Here is a 25,148-nt window from a genome sequence, read left to right on the forward strand (position 1 = left end):
CACGCTCCATTTTTTGCCTCCTGGGCCTCAGAGAAGCTGCCTGGAAGCAAAAACAGCCTCCCAGGAGGCTTCCCTGAGGCCCAGGAAGCAAAAAAAATGGAACGGGGGGGAGGGATGTGCTGCAAAAAAAGCCATGCCCACCCAGCCACACTGAACCGGTAGTAAAAATATTTGCATCCCACCCCTGTCCCTGACTCAATTAGGAGTTGTAACTGCTCATTACAGCTGGATGTTGTGACAGCCACAAAGTAAAGGAAGCACTTAACAGCTGATTGGATTGTTAAACAAATGTGCAGGTCATTAAGCGGAACACAGGTGCCTCAGGGGCCCAGGAGAGGCGCTGAGAGGCCTAGTGCAGCCCCTGCCCACTGAGGTACCCATGCTCCACTTCCTGTCATTCAGGGGCCTTGCAAGCCTAGGCCACCAGTATCCCACCAGTTTCACCCACCTCCCAACTCATGTCACCTACTGCACATTTAATTTTTGAAGAACTCTGGGGCTCAGGTTAGGGAAGATGGGTATGTCTCTGTAGTCCTAAGTCACATGGTGTAATACCAGAAAGTGGCCACCATTTCTGAATTATGACCATGCTTCACTTCCTGCTGTCCGTCCCTGCCCCCCAACATCAAGCATTTGCCACCAGAGGCCACTGCCTCGCTCTATCAGGCAAGCCCTACTTTTGACATCATACAAAACGTTCTGAGCTGCAGCTTATTTCTGAATTCATGATGCATGTTCACTTTAAGGCAATTCCAGAAATAATTAATAACAATGCCTTTGATTTATGTATTACATTTAGATATAAAAAGCCAGGTTTGCCCTAGCTGTCCAATTAGCACATGAACTAACGAATAAACAATTTGCAAAAATCGTAATGCTTTTACAAAAGAGAGAGAGGCAGGTGGCAAAACTACCACCACCTCATGTTTAATTTGTTCTTCTCAATTAAGTCTGTGTTTAAAATGCTGCTTATTAATTCTGTTGTCGTTTTGTATTCTTTAAAATTTCCCCTGTGTGTTTGATGAGGCGACTCCAGAGGGAGCTAAAAGCTTGTGGGAAAAAGATATGTTGAATGTTAACATGTTCAAGCTAATCTATTCACTAGAAGGAATTATTACCTACAATTAAAGTATTTTGCCCAACTCAACAATTATATTTTATCCAGGTGAAAACCAGGATTCTAACAGTTAGACTTCTAGAATTACAAAATACATCATTGCTTTAATATTTGAATGCTATTCTTTTTAATTTTTGGAAGTACAATCTGTATTATTCTATTTAAATCAGAGTGAACTGAGAGACAACACTTAGCATATTGAAACCATATTATGAAAAAAAAAAGATAAAAATGCAAGTAGGACCAGGAGAAAACTGAACCTAGTTTTCTGTTAATATGTTACGTGTTGGTTCTCAGTTCAGAAAACAATGAAAATTGTACCTTTAAAGATTTCAGATTTAGGTATATTGCGTAGACTACATGATGTTCATAGTGGAGAAGACAGGAGGCACTTGAAAATGGAATCAGTGTTGCATGCCCTGCTGTTTCGCACTAGTGTGCATGGGGATATATGGGTAGGTCAATATTCATCATATTTTGCCCCATTTTCGTTTGATTTCCCCCAATACGTATTCAATTTATTAAAGACGCACCTGGAATACTGAACCTGGGGATATTCTTCAAATATATCACAAGAAAAAAGAATAAGAGACAAAAGAGTGGAGAGATAATTTGGGCAGGCATCAGCTGAAATGATGTCACTTGCTTCATAACGCAGTACGGAGTGTTGCATGCATCCAAATCTGGACAAATATTTTTGGCATTTACTATTCCACTAACAAAAAAAGTATAAGTCATACTACAATATGTGAGCCAAGGATTCCTATTGAAAGGGTGAAGGGTCCGTTGCTTCCCATGTTGCAGAGAACAAAACATTTCCACCATTACTGGTGCATGAAGGGGAGGGGACGACAACAAGTCTTTGACAGCTGCTGCTTGTGTCCCCCGCTGAGCTTAATTGGCACCACCAGGAGCTGAGCTGAGCCATTCAGTCAATAAAGAGAAGAGCTGCCTGGCCTTGAATTCCATTGTGAAGAAATCTGAAGGTTGGTGGGAAGCAGGCCAGCAGTGAAAATTCTGCTCCACAATTCTTAAGGCGGGGTTAGAGGGATAGAGAGAGGAAGCAGTATAAATGCCTGCATGACAGGCTGTCATAGATTTACAATAGGAGAGAATAATCTCGCCCAGCCACTAGACTGTGGCTGGATGGTCTGCATATGACATCATGTTAGGACTGTAGCCATACTAGGCATTGAATTTTAAAGAAACAGGTACAGAGAAATACAAAGTTTGGCTTTTTTTTCCTCTCAGAGAGTGAATTTTTCTCCATGAAATATCCATGTCTCCTAAAAGGCAATATGCATAGCCAGTATGCATTCTGCAGCACATTTCAGAGCTAAGAGCATAATCATAATCATGGATATCATCAGTGGTCTTGCAGGAATGTGATAACTCAATAGGTTAAGGTGCTGGGCTGATGATTGGAAGACTCATGTTTGAGACCCAGTTGCTGCTGCAGGACAGGGTGAGCTCCCATCACAACCTCCACCCCCTGCCAATCCAACAGTTCAAAAAGGGTGATCGCAGGTAGATAAATGGGTACCACTTTAACGGGCAACTTAATGGGGACATGAAAGCAGACCCCAATTGGATATCCCCCAGGCAATTGTGATGTCATCATTCATTCAATCATTTCAACCAAGAAGCACTCATTGTGCTCCTGACACAACTCTAGCAGTATCAGAAATCTTATAGTGTAACCCATTGCCCAAGACAGGTATTCTCATCCCATTCCAAGACAAACGTCCCATCTGTTTGCTTAAAACCTTGGTGATTGAGCACCCATGACTGTTCCACTACTTAACAGTTCTCACAATTGGGAGATTCTTCCTTCTTTTGAATGGGATCTCCTTCCATAAATCTAGCCATCTGCTTCATTTAGAGAACCTTAAAGAAGGATAGGATAGGATAGGATAGGACAAGACAGAATAGAATAGCAGAGTGGAAGGGATCTTGGAGGTCTTCTCGTCCAACCTCCTGCTCAGGCAGGAACCCTATAACATTTCAGACAAATGGTTGTCCAATTTCTTTTTTAAAACTTTCAATGTTGGAGAATTCACAGCTTCTGGAGGCAAGTTGTTCCACTGGTTAATTGTTCTAACTGTCAGGAAATTTCTTCTTAGTTCTAGGTTGCTTCTCTCCTTGATTAGTTTCCATCTATTGTCCTGCACTCAAATGCTATGGAGAATAGCTTGACTCCCCCGTCTTTGTGCAGCTCCTCAAATATTGAAATGCTGCTACCATATCACTCCTAGTCCTTCTTTTCATTAAATTAGACATACGCAGTTCCAGCAAGCCGTTCTTTATATGTTTTAGCCTCCAGTCCCCTAACCATCTTTGTTGCTCTTCTCTGCACTCTTTCTAGAGTCTCAACGCCTTTTTTACATTGTGCTGATCAAAATTAAATGCAGTGTTCCAAGTGTGGCCTTACCAAGGCATTATAAAGTGGTATTAACACTTCACGTGATCTTGATTCTACCCCTCTGTTAATACAGCATTAATAAATTCATAATCTCTTCCCTCTGACAACTCTTCATGTCTTGGAAGGCTGCTATGAGGTCTCCTGCTAGTTTTTCTTCTTTAAAGTAAATATCCTTAGTAGAAATGTCTACCACCCTCGTTTTAACTGAACATCTCATTTCTCCTTTTATAGATTTTCCTCTTTTGTACAACAAGAGAAGCGGACCATCTTCAAAGGATGCTTCTGCCAGCCTTCAGCAAGAGTTTGAGGAGAGTTGCTTTAAGACAGAGGTAGGTGGCCAAGAGAGGGCAGCACACTGTTTTGAACCTGCTGCACCATCATCATCATCATCATCATTATTTTTTGTTAACATGCACTATTTAACATTTAAATGAACAATGTTAAAACACAGTGAGACAGAACTGACATTCAGAAGGCTTCAGTCTATGTTACAACATTTGCCCTGTGCAACTAAAGGCATCAGTGCACTTGGGATAAGATATATTTGACAGGGGAAATGACTGTTCCTTGCAGTATCATTTGTCATACGTGGATTAGCAGACTTTAACCATTTCAGTGGAAATGTTGGAAGTTGTCCTCTTACATCCCTGAGTTTTGATGTTAGCAGACAGGAACACTTCATAAGTCAATCAGTCCCCCAGCACACATTTATCTTAATTGCTGTTAGAGTGAGTAATTAACTACTCCAGCTCTTCTATTAACTTCTTGAGGGGTGCATCTGCTCTTGGCGTTCAGGGATCCATGCTCTTCTTTCCTGAAAATTTAAAGCCTTTTATCTTGCAAGAGCCTGAACACTCTTTTGAGTTCCAGTGGGGCAGAATGTCTCCTCAACCCCCCTATCCCTACCCCTGTCTGATAGGTGATTCTTAATAACGGAATAACAGAGCTGGAAAGGACCTTGGAGGTCTTCTAGTCCAACCCCCTGCTCAAGCAGGAAACCAAATGGTTGTCCAATCTTAATTGGTTGGACAACCAATAGTTGAACAACATTGGTTCTCCAACGTTACAATGCTTTCCTCCAAATACCTTAATATGAATTATAGAATCATAAAGTCGGTAGGGACTGAAGAGATGATCAAGTCTGGCTCCCGGTATAATCTAGGATGTAGCACAATATCTCAGAGTCCGTGCTATACCCTGATTTCTGAGACAGAACAGAACAACAAGAACAACAACAACAAAAGGCTGGTGTCCTTTGTACTACTCTCATTGGAAAGTACTATTTTTATTCAGCAACGAAAAAGCCTCTGGTGCTGTCCTAAGAAATTTAATTCAGTGCACGATAACTTAATGAATATAGAGGAGTCAGTTTGGCCTAGTGGTTAAACAATAGCTAGAAAACTGAAGAGATGAGAGATGGATGGGTGACTTTGGGACAGTGACTCCCTCAGCCCGTGAATCAACTCTTGTCACAACTAATGGGTCAACTTTTGGTTGATCTGTAAAAAGCAGACTACGCACTTGCGAGGGAAATGCTAGGATGGGGGGAAAAACCAATTTAATAAAAATGTTAATGGATTTTTCTAGTGGTTTCAACCACCACCATCCCTAAGGGAAGAAATAAGTTTTGACAGACCACTAAATCCAGGGTTGTAATCATCTGTCAAAACCTGTTCCCAATATATGACTAACAAATGTATACTAGAGGAGCTATTTCTGCTTGGTATAACAATCAATGCCCTCTTCCTTTATTAGGTATCATTTATCCATCCCAGGTGTAGATGATTTGCAGAGTCAGTAAAGTAGGCGATTTTTGTTCTGTTGCTTTTGCAGGAACTAATGGATGACCAGCAGTGTTTAGGACCAGTGGGTGCTTCCCAGGAGATAGTAGATATTCTGCACAGGCCCTGTTTTTAAACACAGATCTGTGGGACAGAACAAGGATGTTTTTAAAAATAGTTCCCTCCACTTATTTTACCGACCCAAATGATAGGTGGGGCACGTATCTCTGTGCATGTGTCAAAGCAGGGACAGCTGTCTCTCTGGTGGGCTGAGGATGACACAACAGCAATGTTTTCTGTGACATGACCTACAAGGATAATTATTAGGGCATTTTAATACCATGAAGGATGGTGACCAGGCTGTGAAGATAAAACCACGGTCATTCTTTTTCACTACATTTGCTTCCTCATTCAATTTTCTTCGGAAGAGTTGCTTCCCTTCATAGCTCCTATTAGTGTCTCCTTTCCTGTATCTGATACAGCTTCATCTTTTCTCATCAGTTGAAGTATGGCTATGCTTTTGTTCTGGGGCTTTCCCCCACCACCCCAAAACAATTATGAGTCTATAGCTGCTACAGATATATGCCAGGAATACAAACAAATCACAAGTATGGTGGTTCACAACTACAGACTCTTGTCCTGAGGCTTGTTTTTAAAGATCATAGAAGCAGAAGGGTTTTCTTGTTCCCATCTAATGTGGGATGGGAAAGTATGGATTTAATTTAGACAGACTATTAAAAAAAACAAAAACTATCCCTCGAGCTTCCCGGTTGAACTTCATAGATGGCTTTCCCTGTTCCCTTGCTCGCTTCTATGGCTAGTAACTACAAAGCTACCTGGCACAAAACTGCAAATGGTTAGATTCTGCCCATTATGCTCCCTCGCCTCATACCAGAGGTGTCCACAGGGTTATAGTTTAAAAAAAAATCAAGATGGCAACTGCAACAGTGCAACCAAAGCGTTGCCCATTTTTGTACTGATGCACATTAAAAATGGGCAAAGCTTTGATTGCACCTCTGCCATCTTGAAAGGGTTTTTTTTTAAACTCTACCCTGCAGACAGACATCCTCGTGGTATTGATATTTTCTCTCCCCCGCCCCTTCACCCACTGTTGCTCATCCATTTTTTTTCTCCATCACATTTTCAGCTGCTTTCTCTCAAATTCATTTCCCTCCTCGTCTGTCTGTCTTTCCAGCCCTACCTTTATTTCCCTTCCTTCTTCTCCAGTCGCCTAACAATCCTATTTTCCCAAAGATTCTTGGGCGTTAGAATTTTCTTTTTCCTGTTTCCAGCTGCTCCCCTTCAAATATTTGCCACAGTAGTTGATGGATTCCTTACCGCTCCCCCCCCTCAAAAAAGCAAAAGTGTTCCACTTCAGTTTGGCACCTTTCCAACAAGGTTGGAGAAGAATGTTAACCTTTGCTTATCTTACAAAACAGCAGGGTAGCAAATCTGTCTTTGTTCTGTTTTGTTTTCTCTCACATGGATGCACTCAGGGTGGGCAGGCTTTGAAAAAAGTACACAAAAACAGAATGACTATGCTGTTTTCCATGGTTCAGCTCCAGGAAAGGCAACATTATATTGTCTGATAATTTTTCTAAGAATGACCTTTGAAAAATTCTGGACACTGTTAATAGCCTCTGACTTTGCCAACTGTACCAGGTTCAACAAGCCCAAGCTGTAGTGTCTATTTGAAAGCCATTTTATTTCATCACGGAAAAATATTAAATATTGACAAAAATTCAAATAGAACATTTGCCTGTTATTACTTGGAAATGGAAAAGTCTCATTTTCTACAACCAGAATTCCTGGTAGTTGTTTCAGAATTTGTGTAACAAATTTGTTCTACAATAAATATACTGCAAATAGAATAATCGTGAAAAAACGAATAAACAAAGTCCCCTACATTTTTCAGTTAATAAAAAAAAATACATATCCTGTCTAAATGGTATGGTAATATATGTGATATTTAACATGAGCTCTGCTTTTACAAGGACATAACTATTAACTTTTTAGTTTCTTGAAAATGAGGGTCAAACAAGCGTTGACTTCAAGTGAGATCACTGCCAATTGATGTCCCTTATCTAACTACAATTTTAATTCTTTAAATATTTCTATATTTCATGCCTTACAAAACTTCCCCATGCAGGAAATGGCATCCATTATGCTTCCTTATGACCCTTTATTAGAATAGATATAGGAACAGAGTTAATCACATCCCAGGTTTCATTGATCTCCTTCAATAGAGCCTCCATACTGCCATCCAATAAGATGGCAAAAAAGAGAAATGCTCTATGTTGAAATACCTTTTCTTCCACTGCTACAATTAGGGCCCAATAGGATAAGATGTGATAGAAGTTGACAATGGCTAGACAGACTTCAGGTAACTTTGAGCTTTGTTTGAGGACTGCTTCATGTTATGGGGGTTCATATGAGTGGCTAGTCCAGAAATGAAAAAGCAGAGTTGCGCAGAGCAATGTTCTTTTGTCCATAAATGTCTAACTTGCTGTAGATTTTTATAGCAGGAAGAAAACTACATGTAGAGAAATGTAGAAAAAAGTTCAGTCCTACACTTAGGCAAGAAAAACCAAAAGTACACATATAGGCTGGGTGAAACCAGGCCTTATAGCAGTAACTGTGAGAGGGATCTTGGAGTCTTAGTGGACAACCAGCTAAATATGAGCCAGCAGTGTGCAGCAGCAGCCAAAAAAGCTAATGCAATTCTAAGTTGCATTAACAGAGGGATTCAATCAAGATCAAGTGAGGTACTAATACCACTCTATAGAGCCTGAGTAAGACCACACCTAGAGTACTGCATCCAGTTTTGTTCACCGCATTATAAAAAAGATGTTGAGACTCTAGAAAAAATACAGAGAAGAGCGATTAGGGGACTGGAGACTAAACATATGAAGAATGTTACAGGAACTGGGCATGGCTAGTCTAGTAAAGAGAAGGACCAGGGAAGACATGATAGCGGTCTTCCAATATTTGAGGGGCTGCCACAGGGAGGAAGGGGTTAAGCTATTTTCTAAAGTGCCTGTAGGCCAGACAAGGAATAATGGATGGAAACTGAACAAAGAGAGATTTAACCTGAAAATAAGGAGAAACTTTCTGACAGTGAGAACAATCAACCAATGGAACATCTTGCCCTCGGAAGTTATGGGAGCACCATCACTTGAGACTTTCAAGAAGAGATTGGACTTCCATCTGTCGAAATGGTGTAGGATCTCCTGCTTGGGCAGGGGGTTGGACTAGTTGGAAGGTCCCTTCCAACTCTTGTTTATCTGTTATCCGTTACATGTAATCTCTTTTCTGTCATAGTTATATTTGCAGAGCTGTATATCTTAGATATCCTATAAAGAAAAGCAACAGACTCCCCTCCCCAAAAGAAAATGCCTTCCAGAGCAGATTTTGTAAGGAACTGGTGAGGAAATCAATGAAGATTCTTCTCTGTCCTCCATTTCACTGCTGGGTTTCCTCTAGTCTAATGGATCATATGTTTCCAAAGTTTAAAAAAGAACACTCTGTGTACCTGGAAGAGTTTTTGAATCCAAGTTATGGGATTTAAAGCTTTTAATCAATTTATTAAAAAATAAAAGTTGTGGGCTAAATTGCATCTGGCCAATAGTCCAAGTCCAATCAGGTCAAAGAGATGCTATTGATTATTCAACCACACTGCGTAATTCAGTGTTCTTATTCTACTTCAATTTGGCTGGAGATTCTTGTTTCAGACCTTTGCAGCTAAGTGCAGCAGAAAATTGCTAAGGTCCATCCATCTATCCATCCATCATCCATCCATCCATCCATCCATCCATCAAATGTAGGCCAGCTTTTCACTTAAATAAGTTGTGTGTTTGTTGAGCCACACAGTTGAGGAATATGGATCTTTTAATAATGAGGATAGTTGGAAGACACAATTAGAAGGTTTGCATGTTATTTAGCTGTGAGGCAGCCTATTACAAATAAAGACTCCTACAATTACAACTCCACAAATATTTTTATTGCTCTCAGAGGACCTTAGCTAACATCACCATCAACACTGTTCCTTTTTTGTTTTTATTGGAATGGTCTTCATCTTTTCAATGGTTTTCAGCTCGCTCTGTTGACTTGATATTTATGTGTGCATTTTTTAGAACTGATTTGTTTCAAAATTCTTCCCAGATAGAAGCATGGCTGAGGAACTACATTTTTCCTCTAAAAATAACCATTTTATGCATTCCTTACAGCTAACATATCCCAACAACATTCCAGAAATGAAAGGACATTTCCAACCTCACGGCGCAGAATTTCAATCCAAAGAAAAAGCCACCAAGGAACCTGGACAAATTCCTTTCTATATTCCTCATCGCTGCTGCGTAGATAGTTATCTAGTGGCACATAATGAATCCCTTTCTCATGCTGATTGGGCTACCATTCCCAGTTCTCTTAAACTTGGTGTCAACCAGGGTGGTACCGATGAACAATATTTAGGAAACGATGCAGCAACCAATCAACAACTGACTTCAAGATTGTTTACAAAAAACTCAGATATATCCTCCGTAAACCTTGATGAAGGAGATAAAATTACTTCAGCACCTGCCAAGGAACAGCAAGACAAACCCTTAAACAAAGCAAAAAGTAAAATAATGAGGAAATTAACCCGTGCTCTGAAGAATTCTCCACCAGAAGGGGAAAGAATTGCTCACCAAGGCCAAGGAATTCCAGGGCCAAAGAATTCCTATCTTAGTAGAAATGAACACATTCCAAAGCAACCTAGTTATACTAGGTCTTCTGATTTCTCAGATAACCTTTCACCAATATGGGACCCTGAGGAGAAATTTCCAAAATATGTTCCTAAATGCCCCATTGCTGCTCAGCCTAAGTTGTCACTGAAGTTAATGGCTGATGACATTAGAAAATCCATACTAGAAGGTCAGGAAAAAAGCCAAGATGTGCATACCAAATTTTCTTTGGAAAATACCTTTAATTACTCTCATAACCTGGCTCATCCTGAAATTTGGAAAAACACTAAGATTCAAGAAGATTCCAGTGCACAAACACAAGAGTTATTTCTGTTGAATCCTACAGAACGGGGCTTTGAACCCAGGAGTTCAGTTATCTCTAATTTTTCCGGTTCAATTGAAGATTGTCGGTATGATGATAAAAGAGCATATTTTCTAAAATATGATGTGCATCAGAGATCATCCAGCAGTACTCACAATAGACATTCTTACTCTAATAAAGTTGATGTTCCCACACTTTTAGAAAGATTTACCCTTAAAGAAAATGCTCGAAAGTCCTATATTGATTGTAATCAAAAGAACATGCTGCACCTATCTTTAAGGAACAAAACGGAACGTGATAATGCTATACTAGATGGTCCAGTTCAGAGGAACAATGTGTGGAATCTGTTCAGCAGTTTGAGGAATAAAGATGACAGCATTAAAAGCTCTTTGTTAACTCCAGCTGTGTCTCCCACTACCATCTTCGATGTTGATAAAGTACTAAGTGATTCTTCCAAAAGAGAATATTTGGGTAAGCATGCTATTTAAAAATATTTTAAATTAAGGATGACATATTACTCATTTGAAATATGTGCTGTATTTTATTATATTACCACACTAGGATCTGTCCTTCAATTTTCCTTATGAAAGAGATTCTGGATGTTTAGGTCAGGGTGAATGTTTAGAATGTTCTTTAGAAGAGCCATGATGGCGCAGTGGTTAGAAAGCAGTATTGCAGGCTAATTCTGCTGACTTCCAGCAACTTTGATTCTAATCGGCTCAAGGTTGACTCAGCCTTCCATCCTTCAACAAGCTCAGTAAAATGAGGATCCAGATTGTTGGGTGCAAGATGCTGACTCTGGAAACCATTTAGAGAGAGCTGTAAAGCACAGTAAAGTGGTATGTAGCAGGGGTTCCCAACCCCCAGTCCGTGGACTGGCACCGGTCCACAGCATGCCAGAAACTGGGCTGTGCAAACAAGTGAAGCCCCATCCATGGGATGCAGACTGCAAAAAACCATGCCCCCTCCGGTCCATGGAAAAACCTCTCTCCAAGGAACCGGTCCCTGGTGCCTAAAAGGTTGGGGGCCACTGCCATATAAGTCTAAGTGTTATTGCTATTGCTATCTTTTTGTAAATGTTTTTTAGAATTTCAAGATTGGGAGCTGCTGCTATATAAGTCTAAGTGCTATTGCTATTTTTTGAAAATGTTTTTTAGAGTTCCTATTTGATGCTGCACTTGAACTTCCATTATTTTTGAAAGGGAACAGAGGATTGGCTCGTGATCACTTTTTTAATATATCTATCCAGCATTCTGCAGTCTTCTTGGCTGCCCATCTCCTAGACTGAAACTTTCTTTATAGAAAATGTTCTTTCTCTGATGTCTTCTTTTGAGATATAATTGAAATGTAGGAAGTTAGAGAGCTTTGCAGGCCCAGTTTATAAAGAAAATAATGGAGAGTGGTAATGTTACATGTAGAAGTCTAGCATGGCTGGCTGTTCCAAAACTTATGCTGAAAGTCAGGATACTCAAATTTACCCACCAGTTTAATCATATTTAAATTAAATGCAAGAACTCCATACAGGATAATGAAAGATTTCCAGATGTTTTTCTCTTCTTTCATATTGTTTTGAAAGCACTTTCTTTTCTGTGAAATGGAATGGGAATCATAAAAATGCAGAATAATGCAGAAAAATATAGAAAAATCAGAGAGACAGAAAATTCCTAACAACCTTTCTTTAGTAGAACATATAAAGCAGAGGTCTTCAAACTTGGCAACTTTAAGACTTGGGGGACTTCAACTCCCAGAATTCTCCAGCCAGCATTGCTGGAGAATTGCTGCATTGCTGGCTGGAGAATTCTGGGAGTTGAAGTCCCACAAGTCTTAAAGTTGCCAAGTTTGAAGACCTCTGATATAAAGGATAGGCCCAGATTTTCTTTCCATTTGTGAAGATGGCAAATGATTTAAATTATTGCATTCCTTAAGTATTACTCATCTAATAGCTATCTAATAATCTCATGGAATCATTAGGTTGGGCATGGATCAGTTGTTTATGTGTGAGGAGAAGGGGCTAATCATTCATAGGATATAGATAGATGAGGGAGGGGACCCTTCTTTTTAGGCTCAACAGTGCTTATAGCATTATGTGGTAGGACTATAGCTGTAGAAAGATCTGCTACTGTACCCTGATCTTGATTTTTAATCTCTTCTGTTAGTATAGCCCAGGGGTCTTCAAACTTGACAACTTTAAGACTTGTGAACTTCAACTCCCAGAATTCCTTCTCCAGTCATATTAGCTCAGGAATTCTGGGAGTTGAAGTCCACAAGTCTTAAACTTGCCAACTTTGAAGAGCCTTGGTATGATCTAACCCCAACCTAGAATTCTAGCATAGCTTGAGATTCTGAGGAATGTCAAGTGCTATAAAGTTGATTGCTAAGTCTAACCTAATTTAAATGTACACATAAAAAGACACGGACTGTCTTTTGGGGGAGGGGGGACTTTGCTCTGAATGTTTCTTTCTTAAAATGCAAATTTATCCCAATTGAGTCTAATGTAAAATGATTTATGAACTTTTATTTTATTTCCAGGTGGATTTGATTGAGTTCTTTCATGAAATTTATTTGAATGCATTTCAAAAATGGCATGGTTGCAGAGAATCTTTTCTCAAGGGTTCTTCAGTACTCCTTGAACATTTTAGCATGTTCTAAGCCACAGGAATGCAAAATATTGTATATTTTGCTACTGTTTTGATATCTCTGTCATCCTTAAAGATTTCTGATTCAGGGTTCTATTTAACATAACCTGTAATATGGGACTTTGCTCTCCTTCTCAGTTGTTGTCTGGTTTGTTTTTCTGTCACTCTGAATTATCAGGGCATTTTCTCTAACTATGGCTCCTGGCCTTAATGGTCTTTTATGGTCTCTTTGGCTTAAAATCATGGTAGCAGCATGACCTGTCGAAAGCAGCACATTGAAAAATAACCTTCCTGGATCATAAACTTCCATTGTGTGGCTAAGCTCTCCCAAATAGTGTTTTGTCCCTCCAAAGCAAAGGAACATCTCTGCATGCTTGTACAACATGCATTTCTGCCATCAGTTATAGCAAATTCATACTTACTCATCTGAAATTAAGCAAGAAGCTCTCAATCATCTTAAACAATGTGTCCTTGTCACTCATGTCCTGAACATAAGTGAATCCAGGTGTTAATCATTAATCTTGCAGCAAATTAAGTGCAGTAGCAGATGTTCCTTGTGCTTCTGTTGTTCAATTTATGAAGAGGAGCTGTATATGGATTAGACAAGTAAATTGTTAGGAGGGCAGGTTCAGTTCCTGTTAAAACATAATGCTGATGACCTAGGTAACAAGTAGAGTTAGGGCATAATAATGAAATCAACTTGGAATGCAAGTTATTCCCAGAAATCCTTCCTTTCCCATTGAGCTTTCTACAGTGTTGCAGTGTGTGTGCTTGTAAACAGCACATATTATTTAATACTTGCTGTGATAGAGATTGAGAGAGTGAAAATATAAGTGACATTTATTTAGACCTCATTAATGAAATATTTATGCTGCATAAGGCTGAGTGATAAAGCCTCCATCAAGGCGTCCATTTGCTTCTGATTATATTTGTAACTTCTTTAAAAATATGACCAGACATTCTGACGCCAGCTATTTTACACTGAGCAGATGTCACAGAAGAAAAATGGGTGCCAGATGCTACAAGCCACATAAGAGTAATTTGTTTAAGAGCTGGCTCAACTTTGGTGCATTTATTTATGCCCCATGGTGTGAGATAATGTGGCTAACTTGTGATATGCATTTTAAGAACAGGCCTAATTTTTAAGATGGGTGAGCCATTGTTTGCACATAAAATTTGATATATTCATATTGTGAGGATGAGCACAGGATTGCCAGGAAGTGAAAGCCTTGAACAGTAGCCAAAATGTATTTAATGTAATCAGGTTTACAAATTGTTGTTCAGTTTAGCTTTGAGAAGCTATGAGCAGCTGCAGCATAAGGGGTTGAAGTTGGATCCTAGGAAAAGAATAAAGGCTATGTCATTGAGCAGTTTGATTCTCTTTCAGGATCTGGAGGTCTACCTGACAAGAAACAAGCAATAGCTGTCTATTGCTCATCCTCCTCTGATGGCGAATGGGAATATCAGCCTTCACCGCAACGCTTGGTAAGTTATTGAAGGCTGTTTCCTCTCAAACATTTGCTGGTTTCACTTGATTACAAAAATGATTGACATTTGATGCAATCATCTATTTGTCTCTTTAATAGCATGTTAAGGAAACTTAAGGGGGAAAGGGAATAATAGTTTAACTAGTCTTCCACAGAGGCAGCATGAATGACCAGCTATATTTTGTAGAAGACTCCTTAAGATAACAGAATAGCAGAATTGGAAGGGACCTTGGAGGTCTTCTAGTCCAACCCCTGCTCAAGCAGGAAACCCTATACTATTTCAGATAAATGGAATACCACATTAATAAGTTTAGGTAACAAAGAACGACTAAGATTGGCTGAAGAGAGTCCATTAGGTGCAATAATAAAATAATAAACAAATTTAAATGATGAAATATGCAATAATATTTTATGATTTCAATTTCTTTGCAGCAGAGCTTTATTTGGTGGACCTAAATCTTAAAAGTAACATTTCCTGGAATCCAATTTGAGTCTAGGGAACTACAAGAATGCACCCTAGGCAGCAATGTAGACATGGCTTGCCATGGTCTCCCTCTGGAATGCATTTTCAATTTCTTTTATCTAGTTCACACACCCCTGGGGTTTCATCTTGGTGGTCTTCCAACTAAGTCCTGCACCCATCTTTAAGGAACAAAACGAAAAGTGATAATCCTGCATAATGTATTTTGAAATTAGCCAAAGTCCATTGGAAATCCCCTACTGAGAATGGAAAAAGTATAAAATAGCAAGCTGAAGCTACTTGGAAAAATATTTCCTTACTGAAGCACTTTTTTCATGCAACCTGGTCAATTGCTAAAAAGCGGTGGGAACTCTCATTCTCTTACTCCACAAACCTATAAATATTCCAATATGAAGGTTGGCAAACTTTAGTTTTCCAGAGGCACGAGAACATTTAAGGGGAATAATGTCTAAGTTGGCCTGAGGGGAGGAAGAGATAAGCTAGTGTGCCTCAAGGAGACAAAGCCAGGGTTTGTTTGTTCTTTGTTCCTTTCCAGAGTTTTGGTAGGAAATAGCACCTTCAATTTCACCACTTCTAAGCTCCATAGAGTCCTAAAAAGATAGGACAGTAGGCAGTTGCCAATGCTGTCCTAATAACATAAGTTGATGTTATCCTAATATGGTGCTAAGCTGCACTCCCAGTATCAGCCAAGCTAGTGGGTAGCTGAAAACCGCAAACTGCGAAGTCAGAAGTTTTTGTGTGAATCCCAAAGCTCCTTCCACATTGGGTCTTCCATGCTGGGCACAGGAAAAATGCAAGCCAGAATAAGGACAAAGAGAGGGGGTGGAATAGTAAAATAAAAACATTGCAGGCATATTAAAGGCTTGGGCATTGATTTTATATAACAGAATAACATAATGTTATAATAAACAACAGAATAACGTATTATTAAAATGCTAAACAGGATAAGTTTACCTTCTGTACACTCTGTGTGTGTCTGTTTCTGTGTGTGAAAGAGAGAAAGGGAGGGAGGGAAAGTATGTAGGCATGTATATACTTTCATTTCAGGGGTGGTATATATTTATATATATGAGAATGTGTGGTCTGCCTGCTGCTAAAGCTTTCTTACTGTTTCTTGGAGGAATCTGGCCGGCTACTGCTTTCTGTCGATTGTTTTCATTTATCTAATATTTATGCCCAGCCCTTTTTAGCTCCAGTTCCACCTACTTTTTCTCCAGGCCCTGCCAACTCTTTCAACTTGGCTTTTTGGCATACTACACATGAATATGGCACTTAGCCACAAAAATACAGTTCACCCTTGTGGATTGTCCTTGTGGGTTGCTTTGAATGGCTGTAGGAGCTCTCTCGGTCTCTCTCTTTATTTAACTTAAATCAAAATAACTACTGATGACCTGAACACCTAATTTTGCAAATGTTCTCCTACAAATTATTTTACATATTTAAAGCAGTTGTCCAGAGATACCATAAGATTTTAGGAGTAGTTTGTCATGTACCACTGAATCAAAGGCTTTACAGAAGTCTATGTAGGTTGTATCTATTGCTTTGCCCTGATCGAGTTGTGTAGTCCATATGTTTTTGCAGTGTAAGAGTTGCAGATTACAGGGTAGTTTTTTTTTCTGAAACCAAATTGTTTATTAGAGAGTAAGCTGCTTGTCTCTAAGTGGAGGATAATGGATTGGTTAATAATTGATTCCATGACTTTACTAGGTGACGCAGCATAAAGAGATTGGTCTGTAATTTTCAACTAGGCTGGGATCTTCCTTTTTGAAGATGGGGATGACCGTGGCTTGTGACCATAGTTTTGGCAAGGAGCTGGTCCTGAAAGATTTTCCAAAGATTATGCTTAGAGGTTCGGCTATGGCAGTGGATAGCTTTTTTAAGAAGTAGGCATATATTCCATCCGGTCCAATAGATAGAGATGGTTTTAGATTGCGTAGTGCTTTTTCAACATTGTCTTCTGTAAAATCAGTATGTATTAGATCATTATAGTTTTCTGTGGTTCGACTAGGAAATACTGGGCATGATCCATTGCTGTTTACAAATACTGAGCCAAATACTGTCGTCACTGGTGATCCATGCAGCCAGAAAGACTGGGGAACACTGATGTAGAGACACAGAGAGAATGAGAAAGCAAGCACCATCTTAGTGCACTTTTATTTTTTTATTTATTTTGTCAAATGCTTACAATATAATAGAAATAAGAATAAACATAAGTTTAAATATAAGAAATAGGAACTAATAATTGGGGACAATAGGATAGGGATGGTAGGCACGATTGTGCACTTATGCACGCCCCTTACAGACCTCTTAGAAATGGGGTGAAGTCAATAGAAGTTTGAGGGTAAAGAAGTGGGGATTTGAGCAGATGACAACAGAATCAGGTAGTGAGTTCCAGACATTGACCACTCTGTTGCTGAAATCGTACTTCCTGCAATCAAGTTTGGAGTGGTTTACATTAAGTTTATATCTGTTATGTGCTCTTGTGTTGTTGTGGTTAAAGCTGAAATATTCATTAACTGGTAAGACATTGTAACATATGATTTTATGTACTATGCTTAAGTCCAATCTTAGTCGGCGTAGTTCAAGGTTGTCTAAGCCTAGAATCTCAAATCTGGTGCTGTAGGGTATTCTGTTGCGAATAGAGGAATGTAGCACTCTTCTGCTAAAACACTTCTAGACTCGCTCAATTGTATTTATGTCAGATATACAGTGCAGATTCCAGACAGCAGAGCTGAATTCAAGTATTGGTTTAGCAAAGGTTTTAAATGCCCTAGTTTGCAAATCAGTATTACCAGAGGAGAAGCTTCATAAAATTAGATTTACAACTCTTAAAGTCTTTTTGGCAATACTGTTGCAGTGAACTTTGGTGCTTAGATCATTCGATATGAGAACTCCAAGGTCCTCGACAGAGTGAGAGTCATCAACAAGGTCATATCCACCTAGCTTGTATTTGGTATATAGATTTTTTTTACCAATGTGTAGGACAGAGCATTTGTTGGTTGAGATTTGGAGTTGCCAACTGTTAGACCATTCAGACACATTATCAAGATCATTTTAAAGGATGGTAGCATTGTCGGTATTGAATTAAAGTGTAACGATTAAAGGCACCAGACTAGAAACTGCCCTACAGTCTCAAAAGGCAGGATAGGAGTGCAATCAATATAACAATAATAATAAGACAGAGGTTGGACCCAAAACACCTGGATGACCTTGTTTGGTCTAAGAAGCTCAGGATGGCTTGATGAGTATTGCAATGAGGGTTGTAGGTTAGACTGGGAAGTTGAAAAAAAGTCACGCTGAAAATCATTTCCTGAATGCTGCCAAGAAGACGGCAAGATTGTCCCCATGAAGTTCCCAGGAACTGAGCTTGAATCAAATAAGACTTTATGTTATTTCACTACAGTCACAAGACCATCTATTTCAGCAACCATCTCTCACCATCATCTGTCAAAGTTGTCCATCAAATCTCTTGAGTCTGCAATCCATCCATCTTCCACTGACTAGGAAATTGGGGCAATTATTAAACTGTTTTACATAGGTTATCAAAGTTTTCTCTTTAAGTAATGTTGAAGCCCTTTTTTGTTTTTAATATGATTTGAACTTCTCTTTTTAAAATACATCTATCTTAAGGTTTTCCTACTTCCCTCTAGAATATGAATAGCAACCAAATCTAAGATAGTCTTCTGGCTTGTTCTGTCTCTCTGATAGTACAAAATCTCAGCCATTTCAGTCATCTGTGATAGGTATCAGCTGTTTCACTAGTGGAATTCCATGAAGGAGGAGCTCTTGAAGTTAGCCAATAAGCCAACCAACTAAAATAGTAACAGCCACTAACCTGGAAATGCAAGTGTGAAGCTTCTTTCTGAGAGCAGATTCCACTTGCTCATTCCCTGCCTCACCTCACAGCTTCTACAGCCTTTGGCTCACTTTGAAGAAAGAAAGCGGGAGGTGATAGAAAACAATTTGCAATGGTTGACTTTCAGGGCAAAGTAGAGGTTTTGCCAGAAATTGCTGGTTGGGAGAACAGCATGAAGGTGAAGCTAACTTTGGCCACATCAAGAAGGGCTGTCCCTCTGAGAAAACTGTCAGGCTGTGTCTGTGTGGATATATGTGTCAGATATTTACACATATGTGTTTTCTTTTTCTTTCTCCTGAATATGATCGTGGGCTATCAGAGGGTTTTCTAAATGTTGGAAAGGTTTTGAAGTCATTCCAGCTTAGATGAGAAAAGAATTGGAGGCATTAGGCTGCTTTAATGCCACAGTCCATAACTGTAATAAATAAGCTTGGTATATGGTTTTCTGCCCTTGCCATAACTTTTTTCTCTATGTTAATGTGGAAGATTAAATGTTTCCTGGGGATGGCAGTGGTGGCACACAACTTCAGATAAATGCTAATTAGAAATGAAGAATGACCGGGGTAGAAAATACCTAATGGCCAGAGGACATAGATTGCTGCAGGTCATCACCTGGTTTCTACAGATTTAGCTCTCTTTCTTATTCCTTGATGATGTTTGCTATTAAACAAAATTCACAATTATACTTCACTATTTAAGATGTTATTGTGAATGAAGAAAATGATGTGGCATGTATTACTGAAACCTGGATTGTGTGAGCTCGACACAGCTTTGTCCACCTGTATTTTCAGTGTACCTTTAGCCCAGCAGTGGGATTGTGAGGATGGATTCTCAGTGATCTATAAGAAATACCAACTCATTTGCTAAAGAGCCTAATTTGGCTGGTTAAAAGGGCTTTGCACAAAGTTGAGTCAAGATGGTGAATATTATTTGGTGTCCTGATATTCTCCTTTGTTGAGAAAGCTAAGCTGGTCTTTGATGCAAAATTATAGAACTTTAGGATGGATTTTTTTCTTCAAATTAGGTCAGCTGCATTTTAAGGGTATTAAGACTACCCAACAGATCACTACATGGAAAGTATGGTCTCGTAGTGTCCATTACCTCTACTGCTCGATAGTATTTGCCTGGGAAGATTTTCCAGAAACCAAAACATGTGATTCAGTAATGGAAAAATAGAACAGACTGTTGACACAATCTTACCACTTTTGATGCTGTAGAGCAGTGGCCCCCAACCTTTTTTGTACCACGGCCCGGTACTGGCATCACAAAATGATCCACGGACTGGTACCAGCATCAGCACGCACGACCAAGGCAAGGCGAGCTGAGTGACCGGCCAACCAGCCGTCCCCTGCTTCTCCCCGCCACCTTCAACTCCTCCTTTGTACCTTTGTCGATGGGCTTTTTGGGCTCTTAATCTCCTCCTGAGTAACACGAGACTCCGCCGCCATCGGGACGGCTCTTCGTTCGAAGCCACCCCACCCTTCGATGAAACTAAGGTGCGAGGATTCCTTCAGGACCCAAACACCGCTTTCCAACCGACGACCGACAAGCTCACTCAGAAGCACTTTCTCAAGTGCCATCAAAACAAGATGGCGGCGCCCAAGTACTGGCGGCCCAGTAGAAAATGATCCACGGACTGGTACCGGTGGTTGAGGACCACTGCTGTAGAGTCTGTGCTTTTTTCCTTATTTTCTGGAGCATGGGTCTCCAACCTTGGCAACTTTAAGACTTGTGGACTTCAACTCCCAGAGTACCTCAGCCAGCTTTGCTCTGGGAATTGAAGTCCACAAGTCTTAAAGTTGCCAAGGTTGGAGACCCCTGTTCTGGAGAATTCCACACAATGAAGCATTGGAGTAAACAACTATAGCAAAGGGATGGTTAGACCCACTTGGAAGTGAGATATGTGGCTTAGTAGATACAATCATGCCTCTTGTAAGTCATGAAGGTTATAAAGAAGGCTTACTTACTCCATTGCATCTCAGGTAATTGCCTATTAGAATGCTTTATTTTGCTCAAGGGTCTATTTTCATCTATTCCAACAAACTCAATCTGTATAAAGTATTTTAAGGATAAAGTCTTTTACTACCCAGCTTGAATGCCAGACCCAAGGTGTTTTGGATTTTATTAAATAAAGAGCAGGCCCCCTCCACCCAACTCCTGCATCCTCACTATGAACATACTCAGTCAGGCTGTGCAAATAAGTTTCCATTTGGCAATCCCTGTGACAAAGTGGTGGTATCAGAATTGACACTCCCCCAACTCTTACTCCCTGTCCCATTGTGGTTTAATCATGTTACAAAAGGGGAATATCTAAGTTGAACATCCATTCCTGAAGAAAAAAGATAACTAAATACAACTTTCACCAATGACAGCCATGTTACAAAAACCCATTTACAGGCAAGGTGCTTGAGAAAATATTGCCTGTAAAACTGCTGACATTCTTGGAAGAATCCTATTAACACAGTCCTTTTCAGGCTGGTTTCCAGCCTGATTTTGGAACAAACTCAGCTATGGTCACCCTGTTAAATGACCTCCTGCAGAAAACACAAAGGGAATATGTTTCACAGCCTAATGAGATGCTAGCAGGGAGTTAAATAGAACTGCCATAAATCAATTCTCTTACTAGCCATGCCAATGGTAAGACTATAAATCAGTCCTCAGTCTTTCGCTGGTATTATAAGGATGCAGAATTTGAGTTGGCCATTCACTGTGAGAATTCCAAGGGGCAAAATGTGGAATGTGGTCGAACCCACAGGATCAAAGAGCCAAGGGAGCAGGTAATAGATTCTCAGCACCAAGAATGGGCTACCACCAAATGTTGCTCAAGTAGAGCATAAAACTGCTGAGCAGTCATAAATATACTAGTCCCCTACGTTCCACACCAGATACAGCTGAAGCTCTGCAGCCTTATTTTGTTAGGTTTTGATCCTGCATATTCTCAACTTAAGGCAAATGGTTGTCACACACAAAGGATCAGGACCTTATGTTAACTTGCAACACAGAATATTTAATCAGATCAACACACAAACTTCTAGTCAACTAACAGTCAGCACTAAATTGGCACTAGATAAGGATAACAAAATTCAAGGAGGGCTAGACTTGGATAATTTGTGGCAATGTAAGGACTCTAAGCTGATGACATATTTAATTCCACCACCATCCCAGCCCCCAACTCTTTCCTTCTCTTACATTGGTTTCCTTGAGAGGCACTGCATTGAAGGAACAATGATGGAAGCATGGTGGCCAAATACCACCCTCTCCCCCCCCCCTTTACCTACTTTGACTGCCCTTTTAGATTAGATGAGCCAATCTTTTAGAGAGGGGCTTGGTTATGGTGACATTGAGGGAGAAGAACAAGAACACAGAAAAGTTGGAAAGAAGATGTAAAAAAAATGAAAGCTAGAGTCTTAAAGATGGTAGGCAGAGCAGTAAAATGGTGGTGATAGGGAAAGCAGCTTGGAGAGAGGTGAACAGGAGATTGTTAGTGGTAGCAGAATAAAAAACCCAGAGTGCTGGCAGGAAATTAAGCCCAATATACTGGCAATTACACTGGAGGTCTAGACACCAGCAGGAAACCAAGCCCTCAGTGTTAGCAATTATTCCAAACAGCCTAGAGCACAGGCCCTAAACTAAGAGCCTGGCCTGGCAAGCAGTGGGGCTGAACACTGGCATCACTGAACAACTGACAAAGACTATAGCAAACTCTTGAGCACTAGCTGCACTGGAAAAGGCCTAACTGTACAGCAGCTCAGTGCCAGTGAGACGGTCCCAGTACCAGACTGCAAAAATAACTGGGAGCAAGGTTTAAAATAAACAGAGACACAATAAAGCAATAAAGAAAAAGGAAAATGAATTACAATGCATGACATAACCTGCAGGCTATAACCGTGTTGATATAAAAAATAGAATTATAGAAGGTAAATTAAATGGTAGAAAATTGTGTAAAAACAAATGAGGCTGGAACCTCATATTTTAATTTAAAAGCACTATTTGGTGAATATATGGTAATAAAAAAGATTCTGGTTGCAGGAATTCTCAAATGCTACCTAAATCCACAACACAGGTCTTTCACAAGTCTTTCTAGCTGTGGTCTTCTTGATTCTCAAAGACTGTGTGGGTTTGCTTTTAATTCCAGATTTAAATCCTCAGCACCAGAATCAAACACTGTAACATCTGCATCTGGTCTTTTGGAACCAGTATTGGGGCTTGCTATCATCAAAATTCAGATGATGATATTTAGCCTGCTCCTTTTCTGAGGAAATTAATGTGTTTGGCTGAACTCTGAAAAGTGCACCTCACTGATGCTTTTTGATATCCCCGTATACCATGTCATACATTGAAGGATGAGAACACAGTAGATTGACTCCTATGTGAAGGAACAGTACCAGAGTAGCGTTGGGTGGCCATATTTCTTCTGCAGGTGCTAGAAGACATTACTTTGTCCCCAGTACTATTTATGAAGCGGCTGAGGCTAGTCAGGCATGGCTGATTATCTGGAGATGAGGAGGAGGAGGAGGAGGGGGAGAAGGAGAGGGAGAGGGAGAAGAGAGAGAGGGAAGAGGAGGTGGAGAAACCAAATCATTTATTTACTTCCAAAATATTCCTCTGCATCTGCTCCTTGAAACTTCACCAACTCAAAGGTCACTTTATCCTAGCTAAATGGATGCTTGGGTGACCATGCAGAAACCCAGAGTGATTGCAGTAGCTTTCAGTGGCTTTCAGTGGCTGCAGATCTTTCACACAGTATCAAAGAGCAGGTCCAGAGAGACCCTTTGAGCAAAGCCTCTTACAGAATGATCTCCACAGACCAACCATTATGAAAAGATAAGTTTTACATTTTCCTTATAAGTATACGGCATTGCATTTTATTGCTATTTTTATTCTTTTCGTTTGTAATCAGAGCAGGCATAAAGCACAATAAATAAAACATTTATATTGACATTTTTAATATTAAATGTTCCTGCATTTTGCATGAAGGTACTCTATTTTTTCTTTTCATGGTGGAATATATGCTTTCATATTTTGCCACCGTGGTAAGTTAAGGAAGATTTGAATGTAATGCCAGATTCCCTAATGTTTACTTTAGCACTACCAGGATTATTACCTTGGTTTTATAGATGTGGTGTTTTATCTTAATTGACAGAACATTACCATTTCCATTATCGACAGAAAATGTTAATGCCTAACTAAGACTGCGGTTAGGCCTTTCTTGACAAATGGCTCAGACTGTCCCAGCTAACATAGTCAAAGGCTACTTAACATTCGCATTAAAAGAAAAGTCTATGAAAATCTGTGGCTAAGTACAAAGTATTGATTTCCTTTGGTATGTGCTGTTGTTTATTTCTGCAGGTCAAAAGTAGAAGAAACAAAAGGTTGGAAAAAGAAACAAAGCAACTGGTTAAACAAAAGGAACTAAATAGACTTCACAAAGCACAGGTATTTTAGTTTCCTACTCTTCATGTAATGTATTCAACAGTAAAATATTTGGCCAGTTTGGTTGCATTGTCTTCTGCCATATTATTGGGAAACTGCAAAAATATTCCCCTTCATTAATGCTTAGTATGTCCTTATGAAGATGGCTCAGTGGAACCATATGTTCCTTCACTGTTCTCTTGACAAGAAATTTGAAATGATTTTTATTTATCCTATTCTGAAGATATTTCCTGGTAGCGAACATGCCCTCTCTTTGTCATTTCTTCTATCTGTTCCATGTTTAGATTTATTTGTTTGATTTTTATCCCACCTTTATTATTGCTTATAAATTACTCAAGGTCAAAAACATACCTAATACTCCCTCCTCCCTCCTTGGCCATGCTACCATCCACCACACTCATGAGTTCAATGAAGCCCGGAACTCCACAAGCAATTCCATCAACAGACAAATTGACTTACAACCAGCCTAAAATCCCCTCAGAACCCAAATCAACCGCATAGCCAACCAGAGATAGCACTGATGCTCAACCAACCCACGCAACTCCCCACCACCAGCAGTTCACCTCCCAATCACCCTGACCTGATGTAACCTCCCTATTACAAGACCTGTCACAAGACTCTCACTGATGACTCACACCTACGTATCACAAGACCCTCACCTGTCACACTCACACCCTTATAAACAGAAGAACAGTGACACCGACATCCCCTAAACTCAGCTGAAGATGTTAGCTAGCCTAGTAACGAAATGCTCAGAAACCAACCCACAAGCTCAAAGAATGAACTTTCACCCTCATCCTACAGATATTCGCCACTATTGCAAACTCCTTCCTCTTTCTATTTTCCTCATAACAGTACTGTGAGGTGAGTTGGGCTAAAAGTGAATGGCTGG

At 39.8% G+C, this 25,148-nt stretch overlaps 1 protein-coding gene across 7 annotated transcripts in view; it reads left to right on the forward strand.

Moving 5' to 3' along the window:
• Positions 1-25,148, forward strand: part of MICAL2 (microtubule associated monooxygenase, calponin and LIM domain containing 2) — a 134,339-nt gene that overhangs the window by 92,081 nt on the left and 17,110 nt on the right. For all 7 annotated transcript variants that reach the window (XM_087921139.1, XM_026705658.2, XM_087921136.1 and 4 more), the window contains 4 exons: positions 3,771-3,868; positions 9,547-10,834; positions 14,387-14,484; positions 24,173-24,259. In XM_087921139.1, the coding sequence (XP_087777265.1) occupies positions 3,771-3,868; positions 9,547-10,834; positions 14,387-14,484; positions 24,173-24,259 (1,571 nt within the window). The remainder of the gene's footprint in view (positions 1-3,770; positions 3,869-9,546; positions 10,835-14,386; positions 14,485-24,172; positions 24,260-25,148) is intronic.

The sequence above is a fragment of the Pseudonaja textilis genome, chromosome 1 (genome assembly GCF_049901715.1).
Source record: "Pseudonaja textilis isolate UNSWEBS1 chromosome 1, rPseTex1.2, whole genome shotgun sequence".
Classification (NCBI taxonomy): Eukaryota; Metazoa; Chordata; class Lepidosauria; order Squamata; family Elapidae; genus Pseudonaja; species Pseudonaja textilis.